Source organism: Labeo rohita, chromosome 2 (genome assembly GCF_022985175.1).
Source record: "Labeo rohita strain BAU-BD-2019 chromosome 2, IGBB_LRoh.1.0, whole genome shotgun sequence".
NCBI lineage: Eukaryota > Metazoa > Chordata > Actinopteri > Cypriniformes > Cyprinidae > Labeo > Labeo rohita.
Window position 1 is genome coordinate 20,524,822 of NC_066870.1, and position 14,296 is coordinate 20,539,117.

The following is a 14,296-nucleotide window of genomic DNA, read 5'->3' on the forward strand; positions in this document are numbered from 1 at the left end:
TTAGTTTGGGACTAGGTTTAAGACTTGTTTGTGAAGCCGGGGGGAAATGTTTTAATGTAATGTTTTATACATTTAGATGTCTTATATGTGACCCTGGACCACAAAACCAGTCATAAGCGTCAATTTTATGAAATTGAGATTTATGGACCATCTGTAAGATCAATAAATAAGCTTTCCATTGATGTTTTGTCAGGATAGGACAATATTTAGTCGGGATACAACTATTTGAAAATCTGTAAAATCAAATCAAAGTTAAAATATTTAGAAAATCCAAAAAGTTGTCCAAATGAAGTTTTTTAGCAATGCATATTACTAATCAAAAATTAAGGTTTGATATATTTGCAGTAGGAAATTTACAAAATATCTTTATGGAACATGATCTTTTCCTAATACCCTAATGATTTTTGGCATCAAAGAAAAATCGATAATTTTGACCCATACAATGTATTGTTGGCTATTGCTACAAATATGCCTGTGACACTTAGGACTGGTTTTGTGGTCCACGGTCACATATATATAAATACATTCTATATATTTAGATTCTTTTTCTTCAAGGCAGAATTATGCCTTGGTGTCATTAACTTGCAAAAAAAAAAAAAAACCAAAGTCACCCATAGAAAACAAAAGAAATATTCAATTTAAACTGTTGATTTGGGGAACTTCCTTTTAGGATTGTGATAATTCACCCAAAAATGTACATTTTGTTATCATACCAAACCTGTATGACTTTCTTTCTTCTGTTAAACATTAAAGATGATATTTTGAAGAATGTGGGTAACTAAACATTTGTTGGCCCCCACTAACTTCCATAATATGAAAAAAAAAAAAAAAAGGAAAGAAAAAAAAAAATCAATACACACAAGTCAGTCTAGAAACTTGCCTGGTTACCTACCTTCTTTGGAATATCATCTTTGGTGTTTCATAGAAGAAATATGTTCCTGCTGGTTGTAACTTGTGAGTGAGTAAATGACGATAGAATTTTCATTTTGGATGATGTGTCCCAGATTTACGTGCACATATGTACTCCAGAAAGCATAATGAAATAAACAAAATATTTTCAAGAACAGCTGATTTTATTCATTAAACAACTGATGAATGACTACTGCGGACAATTACAAGACATTTGTCTGATGAATCCACATGCAGAAAAGGTATAACAAATCTATTTCAACTGAAGTTTTAATTTGTTAACACCAACAGATACATTATAAAATTACATGTGTGTCTGGTTGACTCTAGTCATTAAAATATTTAATATGAGAGCATCACTTCAGGCATCTTATTTTGCAATACAGAAATGATCAAGTTAATACTGGGTCAAAGCTTAAAACAATAAAAAGTAAAATAAAAATAACTTAGATATCCGCTAATATTAAGAAAACGGGGGAAAGAAAAATTACAGGTTAAATATGACAAATTACCAAAAACTGTTATATTTCTAATTCAGCACAGCATATCTCTGTTTGCAAACCTGAAAGTATTAAAGCAATAAAATAAACCAATAATATTTTGCTTGTCATATTTATTCTGCATCCAGATGTGTATATGAGTGTTTCTTTTTTATGTTTAACAATCTAAGAAGTTCGCAGCCATCAGAAGCTCCAACGCTATCTCTGGGGCAATAGGAAATTCTGGGATTTCTGTTGAACTATTAGTATAGCGGACTTTATATGTAAAGTACATGCACACTTTAGAAAGGACGTGAGACGGGATCTCTCGAAAGTTGACCTCATTCGTTTCATTCTCAGCAAACTGGCCTGAAAAACAGACAAAGCAATGTTATTCACAATTTAATGCTTTATTAATATTTCATTAAAATACATGCTTACAATATGTAAAACGTCACATTTAAAGAAATACAGCCTATGTGGAATAACTACTATTGGGGAAAAGTCAGTAAGGACCCTACAGTAGCACTGCAGGAATTAATAATATATAAAAATACACAACACCAAATACAGCACTAATCATTTAAAATCTAAAAATATATATGAAGAGTTCAGATGCAAAACCAGCTAAAAGCCATCTCAGGCAAAAATGAGATAAGGAGACTGAGTGAATGCTCCTGACACATAGTATACATCCATCAAATACTTTTACTTCAAACTCGCCACATTCCACCCTCAGCCCACTCAGAAGTACCAGTACTTCCATAGAAACCTATACAAAGTAGTCAGAAAGAAATGCTAATTTTAAATAAAACATCAAATGGATTTAGAGGCTTTTGCATCTGAACTCTTCATATATTAATTGATGTAATTTAAATTAATGTAATCCACTGTAATTCATTCATTTTTCTAACAAATACTCACCAGGACCACTAAGCATAGCTTTGATTGTTCCAGATGTAAGAGCATGTTCTCTCTTCACGATAAACTCATGGCCATCAGAGGAGATCAGTTTCACATACATGGCATCTGGCCCCTCACAGCCACCATAGGTTTTTTCTTCTCCGTCTAAAATGTATTCAATTGATCATATGCTCAACATAATATCATGCAAAAACACAGTATTTTTTATCCCTTAATAAATGAAACATATTTTAAAAGTAGCATATGATTTATTCTCCCTATAACACAAACTGACTAGGCCCAAGATAAGTAATTAATTCATTTGTTTACAAAAACTTAATGTCTTACCCATTCTTACTGTCTTCCCTGGTCAGTCTCTAAAAAATATTAAAAGAGAAATTAACAATTTTATATTAACCCGACAAAAATATAATGAAACGTTAGATGTTCATGAAAACAGCTGCGGAAACCGAACAAGAACCAAATATTTATATAATCTACTTTACATTAAAAAATACCTGGTGTTTATATTAACATTTGGCACAATAATAAAACAGCTTCACTAATCCTGTGGGAGATTGGGCTATACATGCAGTGCAATAAATCATAGGCAATGAGTTCCCTTCCCAGTTAGCTCAAGCACAGCGTACAAATCGTATTTTCCACAAATATTCCAGTAGACAGCATTAGTACGAATCAAGATTAAATAGTCATAATTAAATACACGCTATAACGTCTCACCTCGGTAAGATCGAGCTGGTCAGGGCAGTTTATTCAGTTTTCTCTGCGATAAGCTTCTGGCTGCTGCTGCTTCTGTTGTCACTGCCGACAACAGGAAACAATTGTCCGGCAGGGAATCAACACACTTCCGTTATAGATTTTACAAAATAAGAGTCATCATCAATATGCTTTAATAATTAATGACACATTAGAATTGTGTTTTTTCGGTCGAAGTGTATTTAAAGTGTAATGTGTAAGATATATGCTTCTTAACACCTGTGAGGTTTTTGCGCATTAAATCTTCAGATGCACTGCGTGTGTGCTCGTAAAACAAATTGCTTCCGGTGTGTAGTCGTTTGCTGTCTGAGGAAGTGGAAAAACTCCATATGATAAAATGTATCAGATTGGGATTTTACAGGGGTTTCGGTGTCTGTCAAAAAATCAGCAGAAGATCGTTAGAAACCTGCAAGTAGCCGTTCGTCCGACATTACACAGCTATGGGAATATTTGTAACACTCATGCTGTATTTTTAAGGAGGCAGGATCATTTGCTGCATGAGATCCGAAGGTCATTTTTAAAAGCTCATGCAAGAAAGGTACCTAGTAGAAGACTACTAAATATGCCATTTGCTATTAACCTTTATGTACATTGTACGATTATTTATGCAGACTGTCCATATCTGGGCGGCTGGTTGTTATTTATTTTATGTTTTCATCATTTGAATGAGCAGAGAAGAGTCCAAAAATATAAAATACGTTTATATTATTTTATTTTATTATTACTTTATTTTATTTATATATTTTTTTAGTTATTTCTAATATGCGACTTTAATATACAATAATTAAAACAATATTAAATTGTCCTTTCATGCAGAAACATATCAAAAGAAAATGTAATATTTTAATGCTGTCAAACGATTCGATAAATCGCATCCAAAATTGGTTTTGGTTTACTTAATATATGTGTCTGTGTATATTTATTTTGTATATATAAATACACAAACTTGCATGTAAATATTTTCAAAATATATACTGTATGTGTGTGTTTTTATATATGCATCATAAATATACACAGTATGTATTATGTAAACAAAAACTTTTATTTTGGATGTGATTAATCATAATTAATTGTTTGACAGCACTACAGAATATTAAATGTAAATGTGAGGAAATGTAAATATATTTAAAATATGTTTAGATCCACATGATCTAATTAGGTGCTGTTTTATAATTTTTTATGACATGTTTACAGTGCTTGAAAAGCTTAACATTTACAGCTTTTAAAAATACACTTTATATTTCAAAATACCAGTGCATTAATTTCATTCTGAGAAAAAAAGCATAAAATTTTAATCTGATGAAAAAACCGTGAGCAGTGGTTTTTGTATCTCAGTGTTCAGAATTGCTACTCTTAACAGATTTGTATGTTTGTAGGACCCGCAATATTGTGCAGTTCGATGGTATAAACCCTTACCAGCCCAGCCCGAAGATGGAGAATTGATCTACACAGGCAACCTGGGAAAAGCTGTCCTTGGTAAATTACCTGGCATTTGCACCTTTTTGTTCAACACAGAATTAGGCCTATGGGTGAGACGTCTGGTCCATTTGCCGCTATAGGGAAATAACTAGAAGAAGAACAACGTGCAGTAAACTCTAAAACTGCACTACAAACCACTGTGCTTATAATTAAGATAATATGGTAAGACACACCAATTTGCAATATCAAGCAGCAAAACGAGCTGTTTTTACAGCTAAACATAGCTAGACGTGGATGAGACCGGAAGCCACACCCATAAAATTTACAAATGGCTGAACAAGGTGCATAGAAAATACAGCATTTATACTTGTAAAACACCACTTAAATTACCAAACAGATATATATATAATCTAATAACTAAATCTGCTCTTTTGTTGTAGGTGTGAAGTTTTTCTCCTACTCCAGCAGTATGTTTAGTCTCTGTGTGATGCCGTACGTCCTCTTGAAAACAGGCATCGGCGTAAACAGCTTGGCTCTGCAAGTAGCATTTTGTGGTGTTATAGGTTTCTTCACATTTCTGACACCTGTTCTCCTCCACTTGATCACCAAAGGCTATGTAGTACGCCTGTACCACAACAAGGAGACGGACATGTACACGGCCATCACTTACAGCGCCCTTCTAGTGGAGAAACGGACTGTGTTCCATCAGAGCGATGTCGTTATCCCTGATGTCAGTCGGATGTTCACCAGTTTTTATGCCAGGAAACGCTCAATGCTGGTCAACCCGATGCTTTTTTCTCTGCCCTACGACTACAACCACCTCATGGGTTACGACCGGCCCTTTTCCTTTGACACAGATGACTTGAACAAACCAGATAAAAGTTAACTTGCCCAGTGTTAGTGGACGACCATCAATTTCTTTTCATCATTTCAGTGGACCGCTGTATTGTATTAAATATTGGCAGGCTGGCATGTCATCCAGTATAGCAGTGATGCAGAAACGAAAGTGTAAATAAATGAAAACTCCCATTTACCGTCTGCACTCCCTCTCTAAATTCCGTTTTTGTTTCATTATTTGATCTTATGGTCGTTAACTTTAACTTTTATTAGTTCCTTATTTTCACATCCAGTGCTATTTATAGGGGAAAATCCAGTGACCTCTCTATCTGAAGGGGGAAGTTTCACAATACTGCAGCGAATTACTGTAACACTTTATGAATTTCGGTCAAGAAATAACACCTGTTATTAGTTAATTCAGACAGAGAGAGATATCCACCTACTAGTTTTTTTTTTCACAAACAAAAGCATAAGTTATGTTTTTGTACACTATATTTTTAATTTTTTATATTGTAGCATTGCCTTGTATGTCCTTTGGCTTTACTGAGAGAAGATTATTCTGCTCCTCAGAGCATGCTAGCGTTTGGTACAGCTACGAAGGTGAGTTCAATAACATTTTTGTTTATACAACACTAATTGCTAAATGATTCTGTTTGATCTATTCAACGCCTGTACTAGTATTTGACATAATAACTTAGTGACTCGGTGGTTCAAATCATTATCAGCAAAAGAAAGATGTGTTCACAGATGTTTACATAGAGCAGTGGTGGCGAACATCGGTCCTGGAGAGCCGCAGCTCTACATAGTTTTGCTTCAACCCTAATCAAACACACCTGAACAAGCTTATCAAGGTCTGAAGGGTTACTAGAAAGTAACAGCGAGGTGAGTTTTAATTAGGGTTGGAGCTGAACTCTGCAGGTCTGCGGCTCTCCAGGACCGGAGTTCGCCACCTCTGACGTAGAGAAATGTTTCCAACAAAAATAAATAAAAGTGCTTTAAAAGGTTCTTCACAGCGATGCCATAGAAGAACCATTTTTGGTTCTAAAAAGAGTTATTCAGTCAAATAGTTATTCAGAACCATCTCTTTCTTATCTTTTTATAATCTGAAGAACCTTCTTTTGCCATAAAGAAACTTTTGTGAAACAAATGTTTTTCAGATGTTAAAGGTTCTTTATGGAACCATTTAGACAAAAAAAGTTTCTTCTATGGCATTGTGAAGCACCTTTATTTTTAGAAGTGAAGACTATAGCTAATTTTACTAATAATTGGTCATTTCGATTGTCACAAAGACTGTCTTCTTGGAATACAGAGCCCTTGGATGGAAATGGTGATGCAAAAAAACAACTGTATTTAAAAAAATATATATTTTAAATGCTTTTGTCATTCATTTGCTAAAGCATTGAAATATAGATTCACCTCCCACCTCACTGTATTTCCGGCATAAATGTTTTGAGAGCAAACACCAAGGGAAATGTTATGTGAGAGAATGTAAGAGCATTAAAGGGATAGTTCACCCAGAAATGAAAATTCTGTCATTAATTACTCACCTTCATGTCGTTCCAAACCTGTAAGACCTTCATTCATCTTCGGAACACAAATTAAGATGTTTTTGATGAAATCTGAGAGCTTTCTGACCCTGCACAGACAGCAACACAACTGGCATGTTCAAGACCGAAAAAGGTAGTAAGGATGTTGGTGGTTTAACTGTAATTTAACAAAGCTATAACATTATGTGTTCTTGTATGTTCGTAAAATTACAGATGAACCACTGATGTAACATGGACTTTTTTACCAATGTCCTTACTATATTTCTTGGCCTTGTAATGTTTCAGTTACATTGCTGTCTATGCAGAGTCAAAAACCTGTTGGATTTCATCAAAAATATCTTAAAGGGGTCATCGGATGCTTGAAGCATCGGAAGTTGATATGATCCTTTAGAGTCTTAATGAAAAGTCTCTAATATACTTTGGTTAAAAATTCTCAGTGGTTGTGTAAAACAACACCCTTTTTATCTTGCCAAAATCAGCTCTGCAAAAATCATCCTGTTCTGGTTGAGGCTGCTTTAAATGTAAATGAGCTCTGCTCGCCCCGCCCCTCTCTTCTCTCTGTGGAGTGACGAGCCTGTTTACCTTAGCCACATTTAGCCACGTTTAGCTGCTAAACTTGCTAACTAGCACGTTATTAGGAAAAGTGACTGCAGAGGTTCATAAAAAAAAAACCCTTATACTCACTTCTGCTGTAGGTGAAGCTGGATCATGAATGACAGGCATCTGAGAATGGCTCGATTTGAAAAAGGGGATATAATTTTTACAGATTAATTAAAAACCACTGCATGCGATGACCCCTTTAATTTGTGTTCCAAAGTTGAACGAAGGTCTTACAGGTTTGGAACGACATGAGGGTGAGTAATTAATGACAGAATTTTTATTTTTGGGTGAACTATCACTTTAAAATATGATTTTTCTTCCCATCTCATTTTCCCCCATTACCATGTCCTTTTAGGATCTTAAATTCTACACATGTACTAGTTTTGCATCATGATTGAAGGTATTTTTACTCTTTCCATGATGTTCTCTCTTTAATCAGGGCCATTGTATTACTTGTCAGCGACTGGTTCTCCCTGTTCTCAAGAAGAGGACTGGCATGTAATAACATATACAGTAATCCCAAGTAAGTTGATGGAAATCAAATAGATCTATTCCTCAATCATTACATTATGTAATTTATTCATTATCAGGTTTCCCAGTCTTTTTCAGTGATCATTTTCCAAGACAAGGATATTTTTAATTTAATTACAGCAAGAGTACAAGACAAGGAGAAATATATTCCTTTCTCTGAATGTCTTTAATAGTCCTGCAGTTTATGGCCATGACTTACACTACCGTTCAAAAGTTTGGGGTCAGTAAGACTTGTAATAGTCTTTAAAGAAGTCTCTTATGCTCATCAAGGCTGCATTTATTTGATTAAAAATATAGAAAAAAAACAGTAATATTGCAAAATGTTTTTACAATATAAAATAATGTTTTTTATTTTAACATACTTTAAAATAGAATTTATTCCTGTGATGAAAAGCTGAATTTTTATCAGCTGTTACTCCAGTCTTAAGTGTCACACGATCCTTCAGAAATCATTCTAATATGCGGATTTATTATTAGAACGATCATTGTTGGATAATATCAACAGTTGTGCTGCCAAATATTTTTTGGAACCTGTGATTTTTTTTTTTTCAGGATTCTTTCATGAATAACAAGTTTAAAAAGTACAGTGTTTATTCAAAATATAAATATTTTATAACAATGTAAATTATTTATTATTAACTTTTAATAAACCTTTAATTATTAACTTAATACATCCTTGGTGAATAAAAGTATTAATTTCTTAAAAAAAAAAAAAAAAAAAAAGAAACAATAAAAATGTACTGACCCCACACTTTTGAACGGTAGTGTAAATATAATAACGCTTTTAATTATACATGACAAATGATTTTCAGAACCAATTTAAACACCATAGCAAAAATGTTTAGTAAACACAAATTTGAACACAAATATAATAAAGTATTGCTTTATAAAAAAACTTAAATTTGGTCTCAGTTTCCATGTGTTTTCCAGGACTGGAAAGTTAGTCATCAGTTTTCCCCGGGACATGGGAAGTGCGTATAATGCATATAGCCTAATCATGCAACTGGGAATAATGTTTAAGCTCTCTATTAAAGCTGTATAGTGCTTTTTTATTATATTGTCTTTGTAACTTTGAAACTTTTTGTTATTCAGTGTTCACCGTAGCTCGTATAGGATATATTGCTCGTGTTTATGACAAAGGTCAGCTCTTCTTTGAGTACACACAGCCACATATTCCTTGTGAGGATGTCAAAGTCTGTTACATCATCAAAGGAGGTACTACATGAATATGTTTACTCCACTTTATCTTTTGTTGTAGTGATGAAGTTGTGGATATTGATTGTTTCTTGGTTTCAGAAACACTGCATGATACCTTTCCATTTTATTTACAACGATTTTTGACTCCACAGGTGAGATGTGAACACTAATGCTGTGCCCATTTTTTTAAAAAACAAGATTTTAAAAGTTGTTCCTGTAGCTTTAATAGCATAGTGTGACAATGCAACGGTCATGTTCGTAATTCTCAGTAAAAGTAAAAAAGTAAGTGTTGCTTTGGAACACATTTTATTTTGTTTTCCTTCACAGGGGGTTTATGAGGTTTACTTGGATGTGAACATTGTTGATGATGCTGAAAAAATGCTGACATTACATTTCAACATCACTGCACAAGTAAAAAGTCCTGGAAGCAAGAATGCAATTTCTGGACAGCTGGGAGGGCTGTAAGAAAAGAAAATCTCAGCAAAGACAAGATAAACTTACTTTTCAAAAGTTTAAGATTAGACTCAGATTTGTGTGTGTGTGTGGTGTGTAATATAGGAGAGAGTTTAGATTTTCTATGCAGTTTCTTTAATAATATCAAAAGTCATGTTATGGTTTTAGTTGTGAAAATGTAAATAAATTACATTTAAATGCAAACATCCTCTGAACTTATTGTCAGAAATTCTTTTGTGGCCAAGCGTCTGACACTTCTTTGTTCACATAATTACAGGTACCTACATGGAAAAAACATGATTCATGGTTTAATCCAAAAGAGAAGTTTTGCAACAGTGCAGTGCATTGTTGTGTCCTGTTGTTATTAGTATCATGAAATTTTTATATCCCAACTTTCAGGAAGAAAAGCCATTAAAGACAGAGAGATTTTGCCACTGTTTCATTAAATACGAACAGCAGTGATGCTTCAGCACCTTTCAGTTTTTCTTTGCTATGTGCTGGCATTGCCTTCTATGTCCTCGGAAGAAAAACACTGGGTTTGTTCCTCAGAAAGTGTTAGCATTTGGTACAGCTACAATGGTAAGGTAATTTTTTTTTTACTCTTTACTTATTCAATTTAATCTGTTACCTCAGAACGTAAAGTGCCAGCAAAAGTGATAAAAACTCATCGTTTATAGAACAATTCTTTCTTAACCGAGACTCTTGCAAATTCAATTTGTGTAATTACTGTTACGTTTACAAATGATGCTTATGAATCTCTTTTCATTATTCTATTTGATTTCTTTGTTATTCAATTTTTAAAAAACCTAATGCTCTCTTCAATCAGGGCCATTATATTACATGTCAGTGGCTATATCCCCCTGCTCTCTAGGAATGACAGTGTACAATATAACAACTACAGTAATTCCAAGTAAGTTTATGAAAAATGTATGCTTATATTATGCATATAATATAACGTACACTTTATGCACCTGCCAGTAGGAATCAAGCTTCACTATTCACTACCTGTTAAATATTTATAATAATAATAATTACATCTAATAACTAGATCAAATACTTATTATTCTTTTTTTAATGATTATTTATTTGACCTCTTAATTCATTCAGTGTTCACGATCACACGTATAGGATTTCATGCTCTAATTTACTACGAAGATCAGCTGTGGTTGGATCACATGCAGCAAGATATTCCTTGTGAAGATTTGAAATTATGTGACATCATCAAAGGAGGTACTACATATTACACAGTTTTACTACATCAAAACATAGTGGTCTCACTAATGAGACTGCATTCTTTTGTTTTAGAAACACTTCATGAAACAGTTCCAGTTTATCTGAGAAAATATTATGGACCTAAGGTGAGTAATCAGCAGTTGTGACTTGTCTTTTCCATTATAAATGAGTATTACTAACCTATAGCAAATCTGACAGGTAAAAATATACCCACCTTATTTTTACTGTAAGACTGGGCGCAACCAATTGTAAATTTTATGGGCTTGGCTTCTGGTCTCATCGGCGTCCAGTTATTTGGCGTAGAAAACAGCTCGTATTGCTGCTTGATATTGCAAATTGGTGTGTCTTACCATATTATTTTAATGTATTATCTTATTTATGAACACACTGGTTTGTAGTGCAAATAGTGTTAACGTTTACTGTATGTGGTTATTCTTCTCGTCATTTCCGTTTAGCAGCTAATAAAATCGAAGTCTCACCCATGTCACAAACCTTTTATATATATTAATATTTTCTTGTCCAGAGACTTTATTACAAACGCTTTCATTACAAACAGTTTCATAACAAACGCTTTACCCATTTCAAAATAAAACTGTTATATTTTAAAAAAGTTTTTAGATTTTATTTATCTTATTGTAACTTGATATGTAGTCTATACACTATAATATAGCATGGCAATGCAAAGGTCATGTGCGCAATTCCCAACGAGCATATATGTATATGTGTATATATATGTATATGTGTATATATATGTATGTATATATATATGTGTATATATATGTATGTATATATATATGTATACATATGTGTGTGTGTGTGTGTGTGTGTGTGTGTATATATATATTAATACATTGCTTTGGATACAAGCACATAACAAATTAAAAAAAAAAAATTGCTAATAGGTACCTGTAAAGCTATGAAATTAATTTAGTTTTACATTGCAGGGAGAATATCGGATTTACGTGGATGTGAACATTGTTGATGATGCTGAAAACATTCTGACATTACGTTTCAACGTCACTATGCAAATTAAAAGTACCAGTTCTCAGAATTCATTTTTTTTAACAGCTGGGAGCTGTAGGACAAGTCCTATTCTTAATTAGTAAGGCAAAAACGTTTTTTGAAAGAAATGAATACTTTTCTATTTTTAGATTTCTATTTCATATAGCACAACTTTTTTTAGTGGTGATAAAAATGTTTCTTGAGCTCCGAATCAGCATATTAGAATGATTTCTGAAGGATCATGTGACACTGAAGACCGGAGTAATGATGCTGAAAATTCAGCTTTGCCATCCCAGGAATAAATTACGTTTTAAAATATATTAAAAAGATAAATATAATGATAAAACTTATTTTAAACTGTAATAATATTACAGATTTACTGTATGCTTGATCAAAGAACAAGAGAGTCATGATATGCTTTCAGTTTGTGAAATGTCTGTGAAAGTATTAATAAATTGCAAGTGTAAATAAATTGCAAATGCAATGCAATTTACTGTGAGAATTTATTTTGTTGCAAAACTTCTGTTTACTGGCACTTCTTTGTTCACATGTCTATTTTCTGACAGATGGGAAGTATATAAGACAAGCCATGCGTGGTATCGCTGTTTCCTTTTTATTTATGTATTTATTTTATTTTTTAGCAGACATTCCATTCTGTGCTCTATGATAAGTTCAAGTAGATAATTGATATATATTTATTTATATATACTTATATTAAGTTCTTTTATAAGATTTGATTTCATTAAACCAAAACCAACTTAAAAGTATTGGTGCACAGTGTTTTTATGACATTTTAATTGTAGAGGAATTTATCTACCTGGGCACTGGCAGGTATACATACACTGGCAGATTGTTCTAATTGTTCATTTTTATTTATTTATTTATTTATTTTTGTATTTAACCTGTAAAATACACTAATGACATACATAAATAAACTCTTTATTTGTCTAGGTGAGAAGTATATGTGACGCCACACTTACTCATAAAAACAGGCATTGGTGTAAAAAGCAGGGAGACAGGAAATTTAATTTAGTCATTTCAGTAGACTCTTTTAATATATAAAATATCTGCAGACATTTTATGCCATGCAGTATGTTTGTGATGCTGAAACATATGAAACTGTCTTCATTTCTCATGACAAAACTTCCTTTGTTCAAAAGTCCCCTGTTTACATAACCACAGGCAGTTCCCAAAAAAATAAAACAAAGCAAAAAAACGTGGTTTCAAACCAATAGTGTTTTACAACAATGCAGTGCATTGTCAAAAGCAAGAACTGTTTTTGGAAAATGGATAGTTGAAAATTTGTTCTGTTTAAATCCAAGCTTCTCAGCTATTTCGATATTGTTTGCCTCTGGTATCGTTCATGAAGGATAATAGATATGGTGCATTTGTGTTCTTTAGCTTTTCTCTGTTTTATTACATTATTTTGTTTGTCATCTGTGACTGCTGAGAAAAAATTAATGTGCTCCTCGGAATATGTTGATATTTGGTACACCTTTGATGGTAAGTGGAATCAAAAACTTCATATTTACACACTTCATATACAGTCTGGGGTCAGTAATGTGATCCTTCAGAAATAATTCTAATATGCTGTTTAAATGCTTAATATTTTGTAGAAACGGATACATTTTTGAGGGGTTCCTTAACAAATACAAATAGAAAGTTCAGCATTTATTAGAAATAACAATGTTTTGTAATATTATAAATGTCTTAACTATTGCTTTTTAATGTGTTCTTTCTGAACTGAAGTATTAATTTCTTTCAGAAAAAAAAAAAAAATCTTACTGACTTCAATTTTTTTAACAGTATGTGTACATAGAAAAACTATTAGTAACCCCCAAAAGATAATGCATGATGGCATAAAAACTAATTTATTTTAAGGTGTCCAAGGACAAGGACATCTTAAAATTAAGTGCTACCTTTAATTCATTATGAACCGCTAATACTCTTACTCTTTAATCAGGTCCGTTGTATTACCTGTCAATGACTGGTGCCCCCTGCCATTTAGGAGTGAATTTGTACACTGTAACTTATACAGTAATCCCGAGTAAGTCTGTGAAAGATTTTATGTTGATTATATAATATAGTCTTATTTATGTTTAATTTAACCTTTTATGGCCTGTTGAAATTTGTCTTGTTTTTCAGTGTTCACGATCAGTCGCTGTGGATATCATGGTGTTGTTTACTACAAAGATCAGCTGTGGTTGGATCATGTGCAGCCAGATGTTGCTTGTGAAGATATTAAATTCTGTTACATCATCAAAGGAGGTACTACATGTTGGAATATGTTTACTGCATTATGGTTTACTGTGGTGATGCAGCTGGGATAACGATGAGGTTGGTTTTTTGTTTCAGAAACACTTCATGACACCGTTCCATTTTACGTGAAAAAGTTTTTTGGCCCTGAGG

At 33.0% G+C, this 14,296-nt stretch overlaps 4 protein-coding genes across 5 annotated transcripts in view; 3 read left to right on the forward strand and 1 right to left on the reverse strand.

Moving 5' to 3' along the window:
- Window positions 1-1,054: 1,054 nt before the first annotated feature.
- On the reverse strand, window positions 1,055-3,179 carry elocb (elongin C paralog b). Its single transcript, XM_051137804.1, has 4 exons — window positions 3,033-3,179; window positions 2,640-2,668; window positions 2,313-2,456; window positions 1,055-1,757 (listed from the first exon to the last, which is right to left on the reverse strand). The coding sequence occupies exons 2-4, from the start codon at window positions 2,641-2,643 to the stop codon at window positions 1,567-1,569; spliced, it is 339 nt and encodes a 112-aa protein (XP_050993761.1). The 5' UTR covers window positions 2,644-2,668; window positions 3,033-3,179; the 3' UTR covers window positions 1,055-1,566.
- A 157-nt stretch (window positions 3,180-3,336) lies between these two features.
- On the forward strand, window positions 3,337-5,529 carry tmem70 (transmembrane protein 70). Its single transcript, XM_051137777.1, has 3 exons — window positions 3,337-3,606; window positions 4,445-4,544; window positions 4,928-5,529. The coding sequence occupies exons 1-3, from the start codon at window positions 3,406-3,408 to the stop codon at window positions 5,371-5,373; spliced, it is 747 nt and encodes a 248-aa protein (XP_050993734.1). The 5' UTR covers window positions 3,337-3,405; the 3' UTR covers window positions 5,374-5,529.
- Window positions 5,530-6,981: 1,452 nt separating this feature from the next.
- Window positions 6,982-12,288, forward strand: LOC127182491 (lymphocyte antigen 96-like). 2 transcript variants are annotated; one of them, XR_007829919.1, is made up of 5 exons: window positions 6,982-7,994; window positions 9,095-10,562; window positions 10,760-10,882; window positions 10,958-11,010; window positions 11,830-12,288. XR_007829919.1 is itself a non-coding variant. In XM_051137786.1 (5 exons), exons 1-5 carry the CDS (start codon window positions 10,114-10,116, stop codon window positions 11,986-11,988), a joined length of 537 nt encoding a protein of 178 aa, XP_050993743.1. In that variant the 5' UTR covers window positions 6,982-10,113; the 3' UTR covers window positions 11,989-12,288. The 2 variants fall into 2 exon arrangements, 1 of the variants encoding a protein (XP_050993743.1); XM_051137786.1 differs by having other exon boundaries at window positions 6,982-10,231; window positions 10,479-10,562.
- A 711-nt stretch (window positions 12,289-12,999) lies between these two features.
- The window catches only part of LOC127180157 (uncharacterized), a 31,845-nt gene continuing 30,548 nt past the window's right edge, over window positions 13,000-14,296 (forward strand). Inside the window, exons 1-4 of the mRNA XM_051134132.1 lie at window positions 13,000-13,390; window positions 13,851-13,934; window positions 14,033-14,155; window positions 14,243-14,295. Coding sequence (XP_050990089.1) covers window positions 13,267-13,390; window positions 13,851-13,934; window positions 14,033-14,155; window positions 14,243-14,295 — 384 coding nt within the window. The 5' untranslated portion in view covers window positions 13,000-13,266. The remainder of the gene's footprint in view (window positions 13,391-13,850; window positions 13,935-14,032; window positions 14,156-14,242; window position 14,296) is intronic.

What these genes read in the sequence shown, in the direction of transcription:
- elocb (XM_051137804.1), bottom strand. An exon ending in AGCTATGCTTAGTGGTCCTG is followed by an intron (nt 1,758 to 2,312) that starts GTGAGTATTTGT and finishes TCTGTTTTTCAG; the next exon opens with GCCAGTTTGCTGAGAATGAA.
- tmem70 (XM_051137777.1), top strand. Translation starts at nt 3,406, where the DNA reads ATGTATCAGATTGGGATTTTACAGGGGTTTCGGTGTCTGTCAAAAAAT. An exon ending in TAAAAGCTCATGCAAGAAAG is followed by an intron (nt 3,607 to 4,444) that starts GTACCTAGTAGA and finishes GTATGTTTGTAG; the next exon opens with GACCCGCAATATTGTGCAGT. An exon ending in CCTGGGAAAAGCTGTCCTTG is followed by an intron (nt 4,545 to 4,927) that starts GTAAATTACCTG and finishes CTTTTGTTGTAG; the next exon opens with GTGTGAAGTTTTTCTCCTAC.
- LOC127182491 (XM_051137786.1), top strand. Translation starts at nt 10,114, where the DNA reads ATGCTTCAGCACCTTTCAGTTTTTCTTTGCTATGTGCTGGCATTGCCT. An exon ending in CATTTGGTACAGCTACAATG is followed by an intron (nt 10,232 to 10,478) that starts GTAAGGTAATTT and finishes CTCTTCAATCAG; the next exon opens with GGCCATTATATTACATGTCA. An exon ending in ATGTGACATCATCAAAGGAG is followed by an intron (nt 10,883 to 10,957) that starts GTACTACATATT and finishes CTTTTGTTTTAG; the next exon opens with AAACACTTCATGAAACAGTT.